The 20237-nt window shown below is 47.4% G+C and overlaps 1 protein-coding gene across 2 annotated transcripts in view; it reads right to left on the reverse strand.

Moving 5' to 3' along the window:
• The window catches only part of RGS6 (regulator of G protein signaling 6), a 557198-nt gene that overhangs the window by 19672 nt on the left and 517289 nt on the right, over positions 1–20237 (reverse strand). Inside the window, exons 15-16 of one of the 2 annotated variants that reach the window (XM_088024538.1) lie at positions 6947–7036; positions 3111–3164 (exon numbers count right to left, since the gene is read on the reverse strand). In XM_088024538.1, the coding sequence (XP_087880664.1) occupies positions 3111–3164; positions 6947–7036 (144 nt within the window). The remainder of the gene's footprint in view (positions 1–3110; positions 3165–6946; positions 7037–20237) is intronic. The other variant, XM_028101509.2, reaches the window with a different exon arrangement.

The raw sequence follows: 20237 nt of genomic DNA on the forward strand, positions 1-20237 counted from the left end.
TCCTGTCATATCAGCAGGACTTTGTGCGGGCCCTGTGGCTCCAGCGGCCCCAACTACATGATGTTCAGCACAGCATATCCCCTGATAATTGCACTGTATATACTCAAGTTCTGGGTGACTCAGAATCAAGTTTCCATTGGAAGGAGAAGCTCACGCAGCATTGCCTCTACTGGGGATTGCAAGGTTCCTTCTGCACCCAAACTAGCATGGCCCCAGCAGCTTCTATGAACCACATGAAACTACTCCTTAGCATCTCCTATAGAAGGGGCCATCTCTGGCCTTTAACAAATAATCCCTCCATGTCATAATACGTCTTAAGACTTGGAAAGAACAATTTGCTTTCTCCAAAGGTTTCTCTTTTACCAAGAAAAGAAAGGACATTGGCATGGGAGAACAGCCGACTGAGCTATCCAACCACCTGGATCCAGGCCTCTTGCCACCAATTAGTCCTAAATGGCAGCTGGTCCACATCCTTGGTCCATGAACTGTGTAGCTTTACTCCTTAGTTTTTCCATTATTAGTCCCATGACATGGATGGTCTTTTTACACATCTTTCCCAGCAACATGGGAAAGTGACTATTCAACTAGTCTTTCATTGAGTTTTATAGTTTGCAGGAGGTAAGGGATGACATATTCATATAGATTCCCTTTAGAGAGATCTAGCACTTTGATAGAAAATGGCTACCAGATTGAAAAGCATCTTGGTTGGTTGGTTAATTCCATTTGATTAGAACACTGGGATGTTTTAGACCAAGTTCTTGGGTTCCAGCCTCAAGTACTCTGAGAGTTGCCACTACTCTACAGTCATAGACCATTTCCTCAGACACAGCCACATCTTGTGGGTAGGTGGTGTTGCCCCAGAGCACATGTAACATGGCTGCATCAGTGCAAATCCATTTCCACCACTGGAACCAAAAGATCGGAATGCACCGCCCATTAGAGTCTTCACAAAAGAACAGCAGGGAATTTATAAACTTTTTTTGAAGTTTGGACCTTTTATCATATAGATGCTAAAAATCTCAGGAGCTTGGAAGATTTTTCTCCTTCAGCTAGCCCTGAAAACATCTCTGTAATTTGTCCCACATGCACACTTGAGACACTTGGAAGGTGTCTGGTATTTTCTTGTTCTAAATTCTTTGTTAACAGACTTTGCAGAACCACTGACCCAACACTACTTCTGGGATGAAAAGACATCATTAAAAGCTCTTCACAGAGCTTCATTGAGATCATTCTTGCCTTTCCCAATACCCACTTCTTGTGAAAAGCAGCCTGGAGATGTTTGAACATCTTGTCCGGGTACCAGCCTTCCTCTCTCACACCCTCAGCCTACAAAGGTCTACCTGAAGGGCCTCCACAGGGCTATGGGAGTTCTCCTCTCCTGCAGTTTGCACCCAGTGGTCCACCTGGCCTCCCAGTACACTCTGGGTTTGTCAACAAAGTCCTTAAACATCCTCTACCCACAGTGTGCACCTCAAAAGCAATAGGGAAGGGTGGGTTCCCACCATTCTCCATAGGGCCTCAGGGGTGGAGAAACTCCTGTAGGCCTTGCCTGAGAGCCTATGGCACCTTCTTGGTGTGTGAAGCCACATAGCCATGGCAAACCAGCCACAAAGACACACCAGGGACCGGCAGGTCTTCCATTCAGCAAGTTCTGATTTCTCATGAGGAAAGGCCAGAGAGAGAGAGAGAGGACCAAAGAAGAGAAGGCACGAGCACTCATATTTTAATCGTCCCCTACCACAGCTATTGTAATGTTTACATCTAGCAGATTCAAAATCATGTTTAAATTCCGTTAAAATGCATCTAGCTATGACAGGTTGCTTTCAACCCAGAATTCTTAGAATTTATGTGAAAAAGATGAAGTAAAGATATAGATCACCCGAGGGTAGTCAGGTTTACAAGGACCTTCAACAGAGGGGGAAGAAAAGGGCAAGTCAGCATCAGCGGATTTCTGTCCTTTGGCAAGAGGAGTGGGGCCAGTTCCATGCATGGGAGTCCTGTTCCCTGGCTGCCATTTTGCTACTCACTGGTTTGATGTTAACAGTGCAGGCTGGGCCCCATGAACTCAGCAGCTTGTTTTTGATGAGCGAGTGAATGAACGAGACCAAGGCCTTCCTGTACACTAAGCCCTGTGCTCGGATCTTGGGGAGAATGGTGGGAAGAGGAGAGGTGGGTCTGCGCTGTTCTCCAGACCACAGGACAGAACCTCCACCAGGTACCACGGGGAAGGCCCTACTCATTCAGTGCTCTTACCACGGGGTCTCCTATCTGCCACTGTGTTGCTCTCTACCCCCCTCGAAGTTGGATGTGCATGAGAAACAGGCCACTCCCATACAAGAAGAGTGAACCCGTAGCCCACCTTTACGCCAGCCGTCACAGTCAAGGCCCCGGGAGCTTGATAAGGCCTCGCCCTGGGGAGCACAGGAACAGTGCTGGGACTTGCTTCCTCCTCCACCCTACGGCTACTGCCTTTCTCTCCCTGTCCCGCTATGCGGATGAGGCTGACGGGGACTGTAAGGGATGTCGGATCTCATGCAGAGGACACCAACACACACGCCAGCTAGACGGCATCGCCAGGACCCATGCAGCACGGCCACCTTCTGCACCCGCAAAAGCCACTACAGAGAAGCATCAGCTCCCGACCTGCACCTCCGTGATTGCTAGAGCTCACAGAGGGAAATTTGGAATTTTCTCTCTCTCTCTCTCTCTCTCTCTTTTTTTTTTTTTAGATGAGCTATGGTTCTGAGCCAATTTATTTCATGGTACAGTTCGATGGCCTTCTCCCTGGGCTGCCGCGGAAGATGCACACGCTGTGCAGCCCCAAGGGCAGCAGGGTCCTTCCTCCTCAAAGCCCCAAGCAGAAGATCAAATGCGAGGCCCGAGGCTGGGCAGCTGTGTGTGCACCTTCTGCAGAGGGAGCTGCTTGGGGTTTGCAAACCCATCCCTAGAAGAGAAGCCGCAGACGCTCGCAAAAGAAAAAGGGTGTATTGAGTGGGGAAAGCACTGGACTCCCTCCCACCCCGAAGGAAACGACAACCAACAACAAAAAAATTGAAGAAACAAAGAAAAACCAGAAGAAACGTTGAGGGAAGAAAACCAGCTGAACTTACCACACTGCGAGTGAACTTTTCTAAGGAAGTTCTACGACCTTGCTCACTTTCTGGCTTTAGGGGGGGAAAAAAAAGTAGGGAGAAAAATACAGAAAAAAAAAACTCTTCAGCTTACATGTGGTTTCCAAACAGCAGCAGCGGCAGCTAACGAACAAAAACAACAGCAAAACAGGGCGAAAAAACGGGAAAAGAGAAGCAGCCAGCGCTGTAGGTGAGAGTCAGCGGGAGAGACAGCGAACGGAAGCCCGCCAGAGATGGTGCTGCCTCTGTGGCGCAGTTAGGAGAGAGGCGTGTTTGCTTCTAAGGGGCCATCGGTGGTGCTGTAGGGCTCGGAGTCGGAGCCTCTGTGCCTTTGCTTGAGCCACCGTCCGCCCTTGGGAGCTGTCTGCTCCCTGCTTCCCACTGGCTGTGCTCGTGGGCTGGAGCCCCTGGTTTGTGTTCCCGAGGCTGCAGGCAGACACCTGGGGGCCCCAAGTGGGGACCCAGAACAGACTCCTGAAGGCTGGGTGTAGGCAGGGGATCCTGAGGGGACATCAGCAAGTGGCCGTGGGCAAGGTGAGGTCATCAAGGCCTCCGGGAGTCGGGCTTAGGACTCTGAGATTTTTCCCCACCCAGACGCAGCCAGAAAGTTTGCTCACTGCAGTGACTTCCTACTGGGCCCCTGTTGACTTTCATTCTGTGTCCTTAGAGCAAGGAGGGTCTACCCACGTCCTCTCTGTTGACATAGGGTCTTGGGCCTCAGAAGGAGTGTTTCGGACAGAAAGTGCTCTCTCGGTATGTAGGCAGGTGACCCCTTCTGAGGTTTACGCAGGGCCGGCTACAGGAGGCTCAGGGACCCCCGTGGAGAACTCTTAGTTAAGGAGCCCCTGCCAGGGGCAAGAGGCAAAGCCCTTGAATCCTCTCTCCAGGCCTAGTCACTCACTACCACACACTACCATAGGAGGAGAGGAGGGTGTGGTGTGCACCTGACGCTTTCCCTAAGTTTCCTGCTTTGCGAAGAGGTTTGGTAGAGAATTACAACCCAAATACTGGCTAGTTGATCCTAGAGCCCTGTTCCAGGGTCCTGAGTCTGAGACTGGGAAATTTGGAGAGTAGAGTCACTCACATGGACACACACACACACACACACACACACACATCCCCAGCAAAAATGGAAACCAGAGAGCTGAAGAAGCAGCCAGGTGCCTGTGGGTCTGCAGGGTGCCAAAAGCAGAGGGGTGGGCAAAGGGCAGCCATCTGTCTGTGCGGTCAAGGTCAGAGGGCTTCTTTGTTGGTGGTCACACCCCTATCCCTTCCCCTGGCTGCGGGGAGACAGGACATCGCAGAAGGAAAACACAACACACACACACACACACACACACACACACACACACACACACACACACACGACACTCCACGGCAGAGCCAGGCTGGTCTTTCCCCTCACACAAGGAGCCGAAGGTTACCGTACCAAGTCTCGGCTCTGGGGACGGCGGGACTCAGCTTCCATCCTGTGCGCGGCCCAGGCGGCACACACTCGGCTGGGGTCAGGCTGGTCCTGGGCCCTGCAGCTAGCACGGTGTGCCTGTCATTCTTGTCCTCTGGCTACTGGGTTGCTGCTCACAGAGGGTTGCCATCAGCCTGACTCATTCGGGTTCCTGCCTTGCATGTCCTGGAGGAGCCCTCGAAACCCGGCTCACCGGCCCCTTGAGAACCTGGTCTGCCACAGCAGCTAACCTTATCTTTGACAATGTTAGGACAGAGGATGAACTAGGGATGAAGGTTCAGGAGGCTGTGGTTCCAGACTCCATCATGAGATGGAAAAGCAGAAAAGTGGGGTGGGATCTAGGTCCCCTCTCGTAGCTAGAGCGTGGGACCCTCACATACCTTTATGACCTGGACATTGATATCACACAGCAAGCCAATCTCTGACATCAGGGTACTTCTAGGCCTACCTGAAAAATACCGAGTTACAACTCCAATCCACACCTGGAGACTCTCAGGGAGAAATGGAAGAAAAAGTAGGTATTGTCACTGTTTTTTGGAAACAGTTAACCCCTGGATATTGCAAGGGTGTTGGCATCTGCAAGAGCTTTTCTGCCAAAGAACATCCCTTCATCTGGGGGCTGGGAGGCTGATTCTAATCAGTTTCACATGTAACATTTCACAGGCAAGCCATGGGTCCCTTCCTCACATGAGGGATCTCCTTTGAGAAGTTCTCCCCTTATGGGAGGACCTGTGGGCGCAGGTGTATCAGTTCCACTCCCTGAGCTGGAGGGTGTTTCTCCTTTGTGTTCAGACCCATAAGAGGACTGAATGGCCTCCGGACTCTTCTGTGTATGTAGATGGCTCCAGATGAGCCAGACTGCTAGAACCTTAGAATTTTTCCAAACTGTGATCAGTTCAGGGTCTTGAGCCACGAGAAATAGGAACATTCATTTTGACCTTCTCCCATGAGATCTGGGTTGGAGATACCAGAAGTGTCCATAGCTTTTCTTGAAAAAATGGGCATCTGATGCTCCCTTCCATCAGAGCCCCAATACCTACACCCTCCTGCAAGGGAGCTGGCAAGAGGCCAGGCTTCACATTTTCCATCAAGTAGTGACACTTGATGGAAGGAGTGCAGGCAACCAATAAAGCTGGGTTTCTGACAGTCTGGGCGTTCCAGAAGTCCCTTTTCCTTCCTCAGACTCTCGGGGATATTCTCAGGGCTACCTAAGGGCAGGAGAACAGGATATAGATGCTTTTCTAGACTCTGGAGTTAAGAGGGTACCAACTGGATGCGCAGACAGGGTCCTGGCACACGAGGGAGACAGACGGACAGTACACAAAGAGGGCTGCGTGGCCGGGAGAGGCAGCCGACAGAGGGCGTGTGGGTGGACAACCGCAAGCTTCGGGACTGGGCTCGGCAGGCTGCGAGGGGGGCCGAGGGGATGCCCGTAGTCCTAAGCGGCGTGGCATGGACGTTGTGGATTTGGGTGCAAGGAGAGCCACACTTAACCACACGGGGGCCTTGGAGCCGAGCTGCAGAGCGCAGAAGGTTTGCAGGCATACAGGAATCCCGGACCATCTCTCCTGCCTCCCCTTTCCCAGACCCCAGGCCCCTCCTGGCTCTTCCTTCCCTCCTCCCAGAAATCCAGCTGAGTTCTTCCTGCTTCAGCTGCCCCTCGTCACCTACATGCTGAGGGTCCCTGGGGCCCCCCAATCCAGAGGCCAAGGGCTGCAGGGAATCATGGCTTGACTCTGAGGGGAAGAGGCATACGGAGCTAGAGTGCAGTTATTTCATGGCTGAAAGATAAGGCAAACACTGTGGGGCATCAAGGAGGGGACGATTCCACCAGTGACTTCTGGGGCTGGATTGGGGATGGGGGGAGGGCTTGAAACCTGTAAGGTTTTCTACCCAGTGAGGGGGTTGCCCTGATCCTTGCCTCATTCTCATCGCTGAGCTGGTGAGACTTTATCTAAAGTCTGTGGTTAAGGGGGCAGGACTTTGCAGTGAGGGGCTCTTTCTGGTTTCCTAAGGGATTCGAGGGCGTCACCGCCAGTCCTGAACTCTTGGGCTGAGCCACTGTGGCCTTAGTATTTGGTCACACTCCCTGCTGTGGGCAGAATGCGCAGGCCAAGGTAATGGGACTTGGAGACAGGATGCCACACCCTGGACCTTGGGGGTGCACTGGGATGGTGACGATTCTACTTGTATGTCTTCCCTTGGAGGGGGAGCAGATAGAAAAGGGAAAGAAGAAAAGAGAAAATAAATAAAACCCAAGGGATGATACTGTCATCTGACGCCAGCAGCAAGCAGCAGGTAAGGGTCAACAGTGCTAAGAAAGGCAGGCCTGCCCTTCCCAAAGATCTACCTTCTTCTTGGCCAGCAGGAGGTCCTGGTAAGCGTTTGACCGGAGGAAGCGGGCATAGCTGTCACTCTTCATCAACTTGTAGATGTGTTCCTGGGAAGGACGGAGGCAGGAAGACACAAGAGAGAACAGTCAGCCACTGCTAAGGACGAGGAGTCACAACCCAACTGGCCACTGTTTTAGGAAAGAGACAAACTGGGGTATGCTTGCATGGATCTAGAAACACTTGTGATATGTTTGCTTTGTTTTCTTTTCCCACCCAGAAACACCAAACAAAATATATTTTCTCCCTTAGAATAAAATCTCCTCGAGGATCATGTCCCAAAGGCTTTGTAATTGGGCCTTGGCGCCATGTCGAGATGCAATATTGTTTAATGATTAAAACCACAGGCACAGCAGTGAGAAGAAACAAAGTACTGGTACACCCAACCACTTGGGTGGATCTCAAGGGAATTATGATGAATGAAAGAGCCAATCCCCAGAAGGTTACATAGTGGATGATTCCATTGGTATAACATTCTTAAAATGACAAAGTATAGAACTAGACAACAGATGAGTGGTTGCCAGGGGCTAAGGATGGGAGGGGGTAGGGAAGGGTGTGGTTATCAAAGACAATATGAAGGATGCTTGGGGTGATGGTGCTGTACAGAATTAAACACATACACACATACACACGCAACAGTACAAGTAAAACTGAGAAATCTGATACACTTGGTGGTTGTAGCAATGTCAACATCAGGGTTGTGATATCATACTATGGTTCTGCAGATGTTACCATTATGGGAAACTGGGTAACTGGTACATTTCTGTATGTCTTACAGCTGCATGTGAATTAAAAAGCTTAATTAGAAAAAAAAAAAAAGAACTCCACAGGCCACGGTGCAATTAGGTCAGTTGTGCATGTTAGAGCCACCCTCCTATCCTGGGAGGGTGCCGTTGGCAACCATTTACAGGGCATGTGAGCAAATACGCCTGCCCTAAGGCTTACATCCAGGAGGGGCAGATGCTGTGGCGTGCTGCCCTCTCTTCTTCGCCCGGGCTTCTAGAGGCATTTGCATTCTGGCCTTGGTGATGGATTTCACCCTTGACTTCCAGCTGATTCCTATAGTCTGTGGGCCCTTCCTCACAGATCTGTCCTCACCAAGGGCAGGGTAAGTCTGGTACCTTAAAAGAGGGCGTTTGTTGAAAAACATTATTTATCAGTCGTGAGGGGATAAATGTGGCTCCGTGGTCCCGAAGAGCCTGGCTGTCCCAAGAGAGGACCTGTTAAGAGGAATGGTGGGCTTCCACTGGGGAGGATGGGATTGCTGGTAGAGGCTGGCCTGGTAGAGGAAGCATCTTCTCTTATACACAAGCATTGTTCATTCCATGAAGCTGGACAAGGGCCTCAGGGCTCGGGGGAATTAAGAGCTTGTCAGTGAGGAGAGAGTGCTCAGTTGAGAGGTGAGACTGGTCATTAAGGACCTCCTCCTTGGGTACTTGCCTCCCAGGGGAGGATGGAGGAAGGGCAGCCTCCCCTCAGCTGGGGGGCACATTTTATAGATGCCTGGCCAGGATGCTGTTGCAACCCAGAGGAACCTGGGGCAATGGCGAGGGCTTGCTGGGAGCCTCTCCCTTCCCACCTCAAAAGAAAGTGAGAGCAGAAAGCAAGCAAGTCCTTGGTCATGAGTGGATCCTTCTCCAACTCATCTTCAGCTTGGGCACCAGCATGATTCTTCCTGTGATGCCCCCATATTTACAAAAGCAGGGTGCAAGCTGGCTAACGGGATGGCCCACTGCAAGGAGCCAAGCAAAATTCAACAGTGGCTTGGATCTGAACCGACTTTGATAATCCAGATGTGGTGCATTTTATAAACTTAGTGAGAACATGCTTCACCTAGTGTTTTCCTGCAAATTTCAGACAAAAATCCAGCCCACTTTAGGGTAAGTTCCTTGAGGGTAGGAACAATATGTCTTTATCTCTTGTATGGGTACAGCGTCCAGCACAGGGTTCAATGTTAGTGACACTGTTTCCAGGTTCACTGACGTGCTTGTGTGAGTAACATCCGGCGAGTTTGCAGGTGCCATACTTGTGCTTTCTGCTCACGTCAGTTCCTGCCCTCTGCGTGGAAGGGCAGTGGGGCTGGCACTCAGCTCGAAGGAATCCCGAGATGGGAGCATCTCGGGTCATCTCTAATGGTCTCAGAGCCTAGGCTGAGGCGCTGCATTGGTCTTTGTTTTCATGTGTGGTCTCTTTCAATTGTTCTACCATTAAATCATAGGTACAAATGTTAATGACTCACTGTCTCTTTCTTCTTGTCTCAGGCATCGCTTGTGTCTGGCTGACAGAGGCAGGTGGCTCCTGAGTCATAGGGAGAGACCTATCACCCATGCCTGGATCCTCTCCAAACCCCTCTCCAAGGTAACTGGTCCCTGCTTCTTATCCTGGCTTCTCAGATGAATCTAGATCCCAGGTCTATCTCACAAAATACCCCTCTACTGCCTCAAGAGAAGTAAGGAGATCTCTCCTGGTCCAGCACTTCTGGCCGTGGCAACAAATTCCACCCCTGATCTAGCTAATTCCTCCACCCTCACTGTGGGATGGAAAAGGCTGGTCCATTAAAAGAAAGAATTTGTTAATTAAAAAAGAGCAGGATAAAGCAGATGTCTGAACATTTAGTCACAGAGTCAGCAAATGTTTAATGAGCATCTACTAGGTACGAACACTCTGTCAGGCATTGAGGTGACAGCCTGAACAAGACAGACTAAGTCCCTGCCGTCATAAAGCTTAGATGTACGAGGCAAGATGGATGCACAAAAGTGATAGACTACAACTCCCAAAGCAGTCTCAGGTCCCAGTCACTCGTGAATTTTGCGTGGCTCCTTGCAGTGGGCTTACTCCCATCAGCAACTTTTGTAGACCTGGGGGTGTATTTGAGCTAAGGACTCCAAAGACGAAGTGTGAGCACAGGGTGCTGGGAATGGGTGTATATGGGATGACCCACTCTGCCAGAGTAGGGTATGTCCCCCCACCCCCTCTGGGCCTCTCTTTCCCACAGTCTAGAGATCCATGACTCTCCCCTACCCTCCTCTGCTCCACCAAGCCAAGAAATGGGGCCTTTAATAGACCCAGTTATGGAACTCTGTTTCTTCCTCCTTGCCAGCTTTGTCTAAGAAGCACAAAGACAGTAAACAGGGGGTGGGTGAACGGAGTGCTGAGGTTTTTCTGGGAATGAGAATTAAGATGGGACTCAGGGTCTTTGGCCAGTTCCCAAATGCAATGAGTTTATCACTGCCAGGGACAGCAAGTGTACAAAGCTCTTGGCAGTGACCTCTACTGATTTATGGGAGGTTCCGGTTTGTTTCCCCTGCTCTGAAGACAACCAGTCTTAAGGGAAATATATATCCAGAATCTGCAAAAGAGCCACTGGCAAAACCAGGAAGCCCTCACTGACAAAATTCCTCAGGGGCTAGAGAAAAAGAAGTTTTGTCTTCTCTTTTCTTCTTTGCCTTTTCTTGTCTTATCTTCTCTTCCCATCCTTTGCTCCTTCCCTTCCTCTTTCTCCTTTTTCATTCCTTTCCTCCCTCCCTCCCTCCTCCTTATGCCTTCTCCCCCTCAAAAAAAGATAGCTGAGTTAACTATGAACAAGCAGAACTAGCAGGTCCACATCTGCCTTCCTGACACATGGGAGGGTGAGGACGGTTCTCCATAGGCTGAGCAACTGACGCTCCAGGGCCCTAAATCCTACTGGACATCTTAGCCACAGTTCTCAGCATGGGGAGGGAATCACGCCCCTGTAGCGGCTGACTGTTATAGCACAGCGTTGTCGCCCTGATGAGACATTCCACCCGCGTCTCCCTTTTTGGGCCCAGGGTTGGGATGGGGAGCTCCACTTGCCTGGGATATTAAGGCGGAAGCAACAACAACTGGAACCAGGAGGGTGTGAGACACATGTGGGCACTGGAAGGAACAAGAAGTGCAAGCTGTCTCAAAACCACACCTGCTTCAAATCAATGTTTTGCTGTGATAGTCCTCATTTGGAAATCTCCTTTATTTTTAGGCAAAACACAGTGACCCTCACAAGCACTGGGGAAGGTAATCAGACAAATGCCTGGGGCCTTGGGCCCCAAACATGCTGGAGCAGCTGACTTACTTAAGAGCACCCTCATGTCCTCCTCTCTGCTGTGGGTCCCTAAAACTGCTACGATCTCATTTCCCAGCTTTCGAACATCCTCCTGGAGTGGGAAACCACTCAACTGGAGCATTGCACAGCTGCCAAGAGCCCTTCTTGTGATTTTTAAGTGTCCTATTTTTCTTTTTGCAGAGATATGGGCCTCATCTCTGCCCTCCACACCCAGACTTCCTGGAACAACATCCAGACTTTGGGGACTGCTGGGTCCATCACAATCCCTTGGAGGAAGATGAGGCTGTGGTGTAGAACGGGAATGTTGCCGGGCAGATAGGTGGAAGCAAGACGGGCCTGGGAGCCAAAGGTCCCAGCCACTCGTGAATGTCCAGCAGGACTTAGGGCTTACTTGCGTGGCTCCTTGCAGTGGGCCTACTCCCATCAGCAACTTCCGAAGACCTGGGGGTGTACAGGACCCGGCCCTGCCTATCACACAATTAAATGAGGAAATAGAAGTGAAAGCACCGTAAAAACTCTATACATGTAAAGTAATAATAATAATTGGCCCTCATGTTGTGACTGTCCTTGCTAGGGATGACATGGGCGTGAGCCCAACGACTGCAGGATCCCTGGGGTGGGAGGAAAGGTGAAGCAGAGCCATTATTTGGTTGCTGTTGTTTGCTCTAAAACATTATTTTTCTTGCTGTTGTTTGCTCTGAATCAGTGCTTAGATTTAAACAACCCCAATTTATAGATGTGGATTCTGAAACTCTAAAAAGTTAAGTGACTGGTCCAAGTACAGAGCTAGGATTTGAACCCAGAACTATGTGACTCCAAAGCTCACACTCTTCCCGGGCAACATGTTGCTTTTCATTGTCTTTGAGTTGGAGTGTTGAGGGGAGCCAGTGTTGCGTGACTGGGACAAAAGAGGTCCTCAATGTGTCGTTGGCAGAAACATTAGGGGTCTCCTCTCGTGTCCTGATCTGAATCATCCTGGTAGTAGATGAGCTGCCCTTTGAGAGCCATTTACTACCTCTGCCATCAGTGATGGTGATGGCTGGGTCACTCAGGGCAACGGGCTCAGGTTTCTTACCTCACAGACTGTGTACCACTTGCCTCCCATACCAGAAGGAAGGTCCTGACCTGGCAGAGCTCTGGGGCCTGACTGGGCTCTTGGGAAGCCATAAGCAGCAGGTCTGTATCAAAGCAAGTCACCCAGGAGATCCCTTTCAAGAGACTCTTGAACATTGTAAGCCAGAGGTCTTTAGACCCTAGGCATGGTTAGCTGAGGCCTAGGGGAAATTAGCATTTGTTTCAACATGAATCCTGCAGGAGGACACAAGATGGGACTGCACAGTGGTAAGGACTTGAGGTGAGTCCTAAATCAGTATCTGAGGAGTAGATGTAGGCGAGGGAACAGAAATCATGCCATGCAGTACGGACACCCACTTGCAGGAAAGGTGATAGCTTGTTATCCTCATGGAGAAGCTTTGGATGACCCACCCAGGATCATGTGGATCTTAAATGAGAAGCCCCCGTTTGTACTTCTTTGTCCTTCTAAGCAGAACACGGGGATGCTTGTTTCCATGTAATGCAGCATTCAAATCATAAGAGAGTATAAGAACAAGTTCTCATTTGTCTTTACCCTGTGAAGCATCTGTATCAACATGTTCAATTTAACTGACCAAAGGGTGCAGTCATTTGATGCTGTTCAATCCCTATTCTGTAGATAAAGGTAGCTCTGAAGACAGCTTTGTGTATTGCCTTTGCCTACCCAAATACCATGGGCATTAACTCAGACTAGTGTTTTCCTTTTCCTCTTCAAGGTCATGGGGTTTGGTGCAGGGAAGCTCTGCTCTGAAGCATCAACAAAGAAATTTTGGAATTTAGCTCTCTGGCGCCTTCTCTCTAGGAGCTACTAGTCTGTGTGGTAATAAACGGAACCAGATCACAAACAACGGATCTGTTCTTTTGGAGAATGCAGCCCTCCCTCTGCTGTTCATCTCACTAAAATAAAACCACCCACAGAATAAAGTGAGTAATTCCCGGAGCAAGCGATGCTATGGCATTCTTTATTAAACTATGTCTGGCATGGGAAATCTACCAGGAAATGCCCTCCAATTGAGGATTAATATCAGGAAACTTGGTGCAGTCTTGTGATACAGGCACACGATACCACCAGCTCCACCACCAGAGCAAAGGTGACCAGCCTTCAGCAGGCTGCAAAGACTTCTACTTGTGAGTAATCTGGGACAAACACAGATGTGTACTCCACATCAAAGCTTTTGCCTTTTAAACAAAGCACATGTCAGAAATCTCGAGTTCCTTAATCAAGTTGCTTTTAAACATCTTAGATGAGATAATAATAGAGACTTTTGACTAGAGGCTTCCTGTCTGTTTAAAGGAGGTGTAGACTTGTTGGTGTATTTCTCGTCTCTTTCATCACCCATCCTCATCTTGGTCTTGAGGTTGCCCTTTGATCATGCCATGCATGGATGATGGCCGAGTAGAGTTTCAGGAACTTAGACTGAAGTCTACTTAAAGGAAGCGTCCCTCCTATGTATCTATATATTCCCATTTAACTGGTATTTATTGATCACGTACTATATGTGTTCCCCAAGGTTGTTTGGCAAGATTTTTCAAAGCGGAAAGCCAAGGGACAGATTGTCCTTCTTTCTTCTATGACAGGTGCAGCTGAGAGTATTGGGATTCTGGACTGAGTTGTCAAGGAAATTTTTTAAAAATTTGAGCTGTGGGCAGAGCATTACTTTAGCGCTGTGGGGACTTATGAGAGGTAAAGAAGACCAAATTCTCATCAAAGGACTTTGAAGTCCTGAGGTGCTGGAAGGCCCAGAGGGGCCTCAGTGGAGTGTTTCAGCAGCTCCTGCAGGGCAGGAAAGCAGTGGGGCTTGGACAGCTAGGAAGCCAACACAGGGTTCTGCAGGAAACAGAGCCAAAGGCTGAGTTGGTCTGCCCAGTTCAACTGTCAGTCCACTTGATGGACGGATTTCCAATCCAATCCAATCTCAATGAAGTATTTTCTCAGGCGTGTTTTGTTTTGTTTGTAAAGAATGGTGTGCTCTTAGACAAGCTCTGCCTGATGGCCAAGAGTCATCCAGGCCTCCTACTTCCTTTGCAATTTCCCTCACTATAGAACTTCACAGCTCACAGGTAAAGGTCTCCCAACTGGAATGGGAGAATGACTGTTCATGAAATAGATGGGTGGGGAGATAGACGAATGATTAAATGGGCCCAGTGACACATTCCTGGGAACATCCAAGACTTTTTAAATTGAAGCCAGGCAGCCACTGTGCCAGCCAGCTGACTTTCATCTCCCTCCTGCAGCTTGCAGAGGCTCTGGAAAGAGGTGAACGCCCTAAGAGGAAGCCTTAGGTTCTCAATAATTCCTGTGGTTTCATTCTCTCCTCCAAAAACCACCAGCAAAGCTTTAGATTACATGCTCCAAGATTCAGACCTCTCTTGCTCCAGCTCACCCTGCCCACCACCCTCTGATACCCTCTCTTATTAGCTCAAAGCCTTCCACAGTTTCCTACTATCTTCAGGGTGAGAAAGTTTGAATTCCTCAGGATGACGCGTGAGGCCCCCAGCATTTGGCTCCTACATGCTTTTTCTGCATTTTTCTCCTAAGACCTCCTTAGATGAGCAGACATCTTAGGAGAATTCTTTCTTGGTCTAGCTTGGAATTAGAAGACCTTAGGAATACTAGAGCCATTCATTTTTGTGAATTCACACACATAAATATGTAGCACTTTTTACTTATTCAAAAATTTTTTCAGGGCCATTAGCTCATCTGGTTTCTCAAAAATTCTTAGAGGGCTATACGGAAGACATCGTCCCCAATTTCTAGATAAGAAATCTAAGGCATGAAAGGTCAAGATTCTTGCCTGGGACCACATAGCAAGTGAGTGGCAATGTAGGTCCTCTGATGCTCCATGGTTGAGAACAGAGATTTCAATCCCTAGCGTAACAAACGGAGTCCTTTAAAAACAAACAAACAAACAAACATGGCCCATTTTCTTTTTTTCTCCCCTTACAAAGCTAAATCTGTGAAATTGGAACAACACAGCAAACAGCTGAGGGCTATGGTCACAGCCCACAGACCTTTATGGAAGATTTGGTCTTGGCCCAAATCTTCAAAAAAGCCAAATGCCAAATGGATCAGTAAAACACAAGTTGCAAATGCAGGGCCCATGCTGATGGGGTGTCTTGTGAAATATTTCCACAGGAAGCAAACACAGGCAATTGACTTTGCTATAACAATGCATGCGGTCAGATAAAAAAAAAAAATCCTCGGAGAGAGCTGGCATCCCACCCCCAGTCCCCATTTCAAAGGAACCCATAAATCTGGCTGACCCATTTTGGCTACTCACCCTAATAGTAGGGTACACACTCACAGCTCTATGGCATTCTGATCCCAGTTGGGGGCTTCTGAGAACCCTTGGGACCAGCTGAAGAAGCCACTCACAGCTCCTGATCCCATAGGGGAGGATTTCAAAGGGCTTGGGTATCCTTATTCCCACTTTGCAGATAGGCAAAATGAGGAAAGCAAACTTAAGACTTAAATGTGCAATCCTAGACAAAGCAGGTGGCAGAAGCAGTATCAGCTCTCAGGTCTGCTTCCTGGCTGGACCCTTCTGTAGAGACAGGAGTTTCCCCAGCTCTCAACATGACAACCGAGCCCTCAACAACTAACAATCCGGGGACAGTGTGATCTGAGCAGCAGATGCTTGGCCCACAGGTCAGGAGATCTGAGAGCAAGTCTAGGCTGGTCATGGGCTGCTAAGGATTTTAAGCTCTTTTCCTCACCTGGAAGCTTCTGAACCACACCTGCGTAGCTGGTGCAGGCAGCAGTGCTGACCAGGTCTGAGCATCATGGGGCTTGCTGACTTCTCCTCAGTCTGATCGGTGACATCCAACCCCCACTCGGACGCATTTGCAGATGGGGTTTGTCATGCTACCGCACCAAAACAGAGCCCCTCTGACCTCCTCTCCCAAAGAAATAGAAGATTAACCACTCTCAACCTGCTATCTTCTACCTTTTTCTGGGTTTCTTGAAGTGTTTCAGTGATTTTTATGATATACTGTTTAGCACAGGGGTCTCAAGTGACAGGCCTCCAACTCATGTCTGGCCCTGAGCTAAGAATGGTTTTTACATTTTTAAATGGCTGGAAAAAATAAAAAGAATATTTCATGAAAAATTATATGAAATTGAGCCTTCAGTATCCATAAATAAAGATTTTTTGGAACATAGCCATATCCACTCCTTTATGCTGTTTACATTGTAATGTTGTTACACTGTAGCTGTTTTCATATCACAGAACTGAGTAGTGGTGACACAGACCATATGACCCACAAAGCCTAAAATTTATACCGTTTGGCCCTTTACAGAAAAAGTTTTTTTTAAAATTTTATTTTATTATTATTTTTTTAAATTAAACCCTGGTTTAGTGTAAAAGGCAGGCTATAGAATCAACTCTATTTGCATAATCCCCTTGTACACATAAATTGAGGAGAAAAATACACTAAAATGGGGATTATCTCTGGATGCTAAAATTACATGCAATTATTTGAATTTTTTCACCAAACGTGTTAAACATAAAGGTATAAAAAATATTAATCGCATTAGGAAAATAAAATAGTAAGTGTTTATTCTATCTTACTGTGGGCCAGACCATTTTAGTTGTTGATGTACTTCATTTCACCTGGTCCCCTTTCTGCCCCCATGCGTAGGGACCCCTGTATCTCTGTCATACAGATGAGGAAAGGAAGACTCAGGGAAGTTAAGTAACTTGCCCAAGGTCACACTGCTAGTTAGAAGTATATTGTGTGTTCACGGTGGAAACACACTTAAGAAACAAAAGGGAACAGGTTGAAACAAGTTTGTTTAGAAAGAGTGTTTTATTTGAATTCATAGGAGACCAATCCTAACAGACAATGAGGAACTTAGAGAGGCTTTGAGTATCCTCTCTAAGAGTCCACTCTGCTTCAACAATGAGGTATCCTGTTTGTGGAAGTACCTGAAAAATGGCAGAGCACTGTACTAATGAAGGCTGTGTATTTAGAAACTTGTCAAGGCACAACCTGTTGACTTCCTAAGATTTCCTATCCAATCTTTCTCAAATTAGAAACAACATAAAAGTCAAGAAGAGAGGACTGGTTGGCTAAACTATGGTGCTTCCATACGATGGAATACTATGCAACAATTAAAGAACCAGGCAATAATCATCTTGTTGCTGCTAGTGTGGGCACTGGAGTTCTGAGGCTGCTCTGTGGTAAGGCAGGAGAAAGTGCATGAGTAATGATGTGAAGTACTAGGACATCACCTCTGGCATCCTTGAGAACCAAGATTCTCAGCATAAACAAAGGAGGCACAAATATAAAAAGAAGAGGTTAAATAAAATCCCCAGTTCTTTTCAATTTGAATAGAAAGTATCAGTTTGAACTTATGATGTATTTTTAATCACCACCAACAACCACTAATTTCCTAGCTCTGTCCACTGAAAAGGTCTAAGGTCTAGAAAGGATGACCAGCCCAGGAACAATGAGCACCTCCAAGTGCCTAGATTATGGTCTCTAAGAACCATGTCCCACTAAGAGAAACCAGTGGTCCTTGCAGAAATGGCTGATTCCAGGTCTGGGGCAAGACCTGGAACATCTTAGCTTCCTTGCTATTTGGATGACATCAAAGACTACCAGGATCATGTAAAAAGGAGCCATTGACAGAGATGGCACAATCCAAGTCTTAACAAAATAATAAACAAATGGACTAAAACACATCAAATATGTTTAGAACTATGAGTTTACAAAGATACTAAAAGCAAAACAGAAAACCCTAATCGGTCACCATTAGAAGATGATAGTAAACCACTCATTATTTTGAAAACTAAGAAATAAAGGGAAAGAAACAAACACTTATCCTATCTTTCCTATATAAATTGTATTATTGGACGATCTAATAGGAGATATATTTGATTATTTGTATTTCAGCTAGTAAATGAAGTAATTAACAATGGATCTAAGCAATAAACATCGATAATTGCTAAAAATCACAAAAAGAGAGAAAACTAGACCTTATGTGCCTTCTGACAAGAGAGCACAACATGACTTATGAAGCATTTTTGCCCACAGACATCAAATGTAAATCCAATTAAATATCTAAATCAAACTACTAATTTGTAGGAAATACAGAGGGTAGAAGAACATGTTAAACAGCACCACAGGGTTGCAATAAAAAAAAAAAAAATCCAGGCTGTGGGAATCTCTACAGGACAAAGAATACAATTTCTTCATGAAATAAATTACAAGGGGGCAGGGAGGGCAGTCGAGGGATATAAAAAAACCTATAGATTAAAAGGCATGTGAAAGACATGTCAATATGCAGCAATGTGTGGGCCTGATTTGGATTCTGATTTTATTTTATTTTATTTATTTTTTTAAGATTTTATTTATTTGTCAGAGAGAGAGAGAGAGAGAGAGCAAGAGCACAAGCAGGGGGAGCAGCAGGCTTCCCGCTGAGCAGGGAGCCCGATTTGTGACTTGATCCCAGAACCTTGGAATCATGACCTGAGCCAAAGGCAGACGCTTAACTGACTGAGCCACACAGGTGCCCCTGGATTCTGATTTTAAATTAAAGATTAAAAAATGGCATTTATACCACCGCCATAAATTTGAACTTGTGTGACATTTGGTGATCTAAAGAGAATGTTGCAAATTTTTAAGGTGTGATAGTGGTGTTAGTAAAGCTACATACTAGATATTCAGATGAAATGATGTAATGTCTCAGATTTGCTTTAAAATAACCCAGTGGTAGCTGAAAAAGAAGGGGGGATACAGACGAAATGAGATCAGTCCTGTATTGATGATTGCTCAGGCTGGATGAGGGCCTGTAAAGGTTTGTTGTTCTGCTTTTTCCACTTTGCCACATGTTTACATGTTTCCATAATAAAAGATTAAAATAAATCCTTCCTAACATCAGGCTCAGAGTGATAATAGTAGATGGAGTGCATCATGGTTCTGACCAGTATCCCTGGTCTTGTATTTTATGAATAATGGAGAGTTGACCTGTGTGTTTCAGATCATTCATCTAAGGGGCCTCTATCACCCAAGGAGATTCTCTATCACCCAAGGAGCTCCTCCATCACCCAAGGAGTTTCTCCATCACCCAAGGAGCTTCTCCATCACCCAAGGAGCTTCTCCATCACCCAAGGAGCTTCTCCATCACCCATGGAACTTCTCCATCACTTTCCTCACCAGGATACATCAATATGTACTTGGGAGCATATACATAGACACATACAAAAAAAGATTTCTCATGACTTAAATATTTTGCTTTGAAGCTGCAAAGGGTGTGAGGATGTTGAGCTTTCATAAAGCAATAAAACTGAACTCTATAGAACCAAATCTGCCTGACACTGGCATTCAGTGGTGCTCATGGCCAGAGGAAGGGAAAAACAGTTATCGTGTTGAGCTTGGGAGGTGTTTCCATTCTGAAGTTCTGAGCAAATAACCAGGCAAATCTGGATGACAAGGGACACTGGTTCTGTTCCCACGCTATTATTCGCATCAGTGCCACTGAGTTTCCTAAATTGGATAATAATGTCTGTAGGGAAGCAATATATGCAAATTCTCTATTTGGGGACCCCACAGGTGAGAGACAGGAAGAGGGTTGAGAAGACAAGAGCAAACCCTTAAGCCCCATCACTAGGCGTAGGATAGGTGAGAGGGAATCACGGTTGGGGCCAGGAAGTGGACAGCTGACTGGATGCTTATCTTTAGAAATGGTACCTCCCAGCCTTCAAGGTAAAGCTTGCTGTTTAGAGTGGCTTTCCTGGCTTCTGTTTCTGTTGCCAACCTCCCCAGGATCTGCGCCCAATTGTGCCATCCAGGCTTAGGAGTCCCTAAGTCCCCCTTAAACCTTGAACCTCCCATTTTCTTGTCTTTCTCCCCAGCTAGCCCGTAACCTCCCTGAGGGCAGGGGCTCTGTCTTTCTTGGTGGTATCTCATCACATAGCACAGGGCCTGGGATATAGAGGTGCTCCCTAAATAGTAACTGCAGAGTTGGAGATCACTATGGAAGCAGTGTAGGGTGGTGGTTACGAGCGTGGGCTTCATGGTGAGACGTGACTCACAGCCCTGCCTGCTCACTATACCCACTTTGCCGATGTGGT

Source organism: Eumetopias jubatus, unplaced genomic scaffold, assembly GCF_037043125.1.
Source record: "Eumetopias jubatus isolate StellerSeaLion01/CBP00866 unplaced genomic scaffold, mEumJub1_p1.0 scaffold_7, whole genome shotgun sequence".
NCBI classification, from domain to species: Eukaryota; Metazoa; Chordata; class Mammalia; order Carnivora; family Otariidae; genus Eumetopias; species Eumetopias jubatus.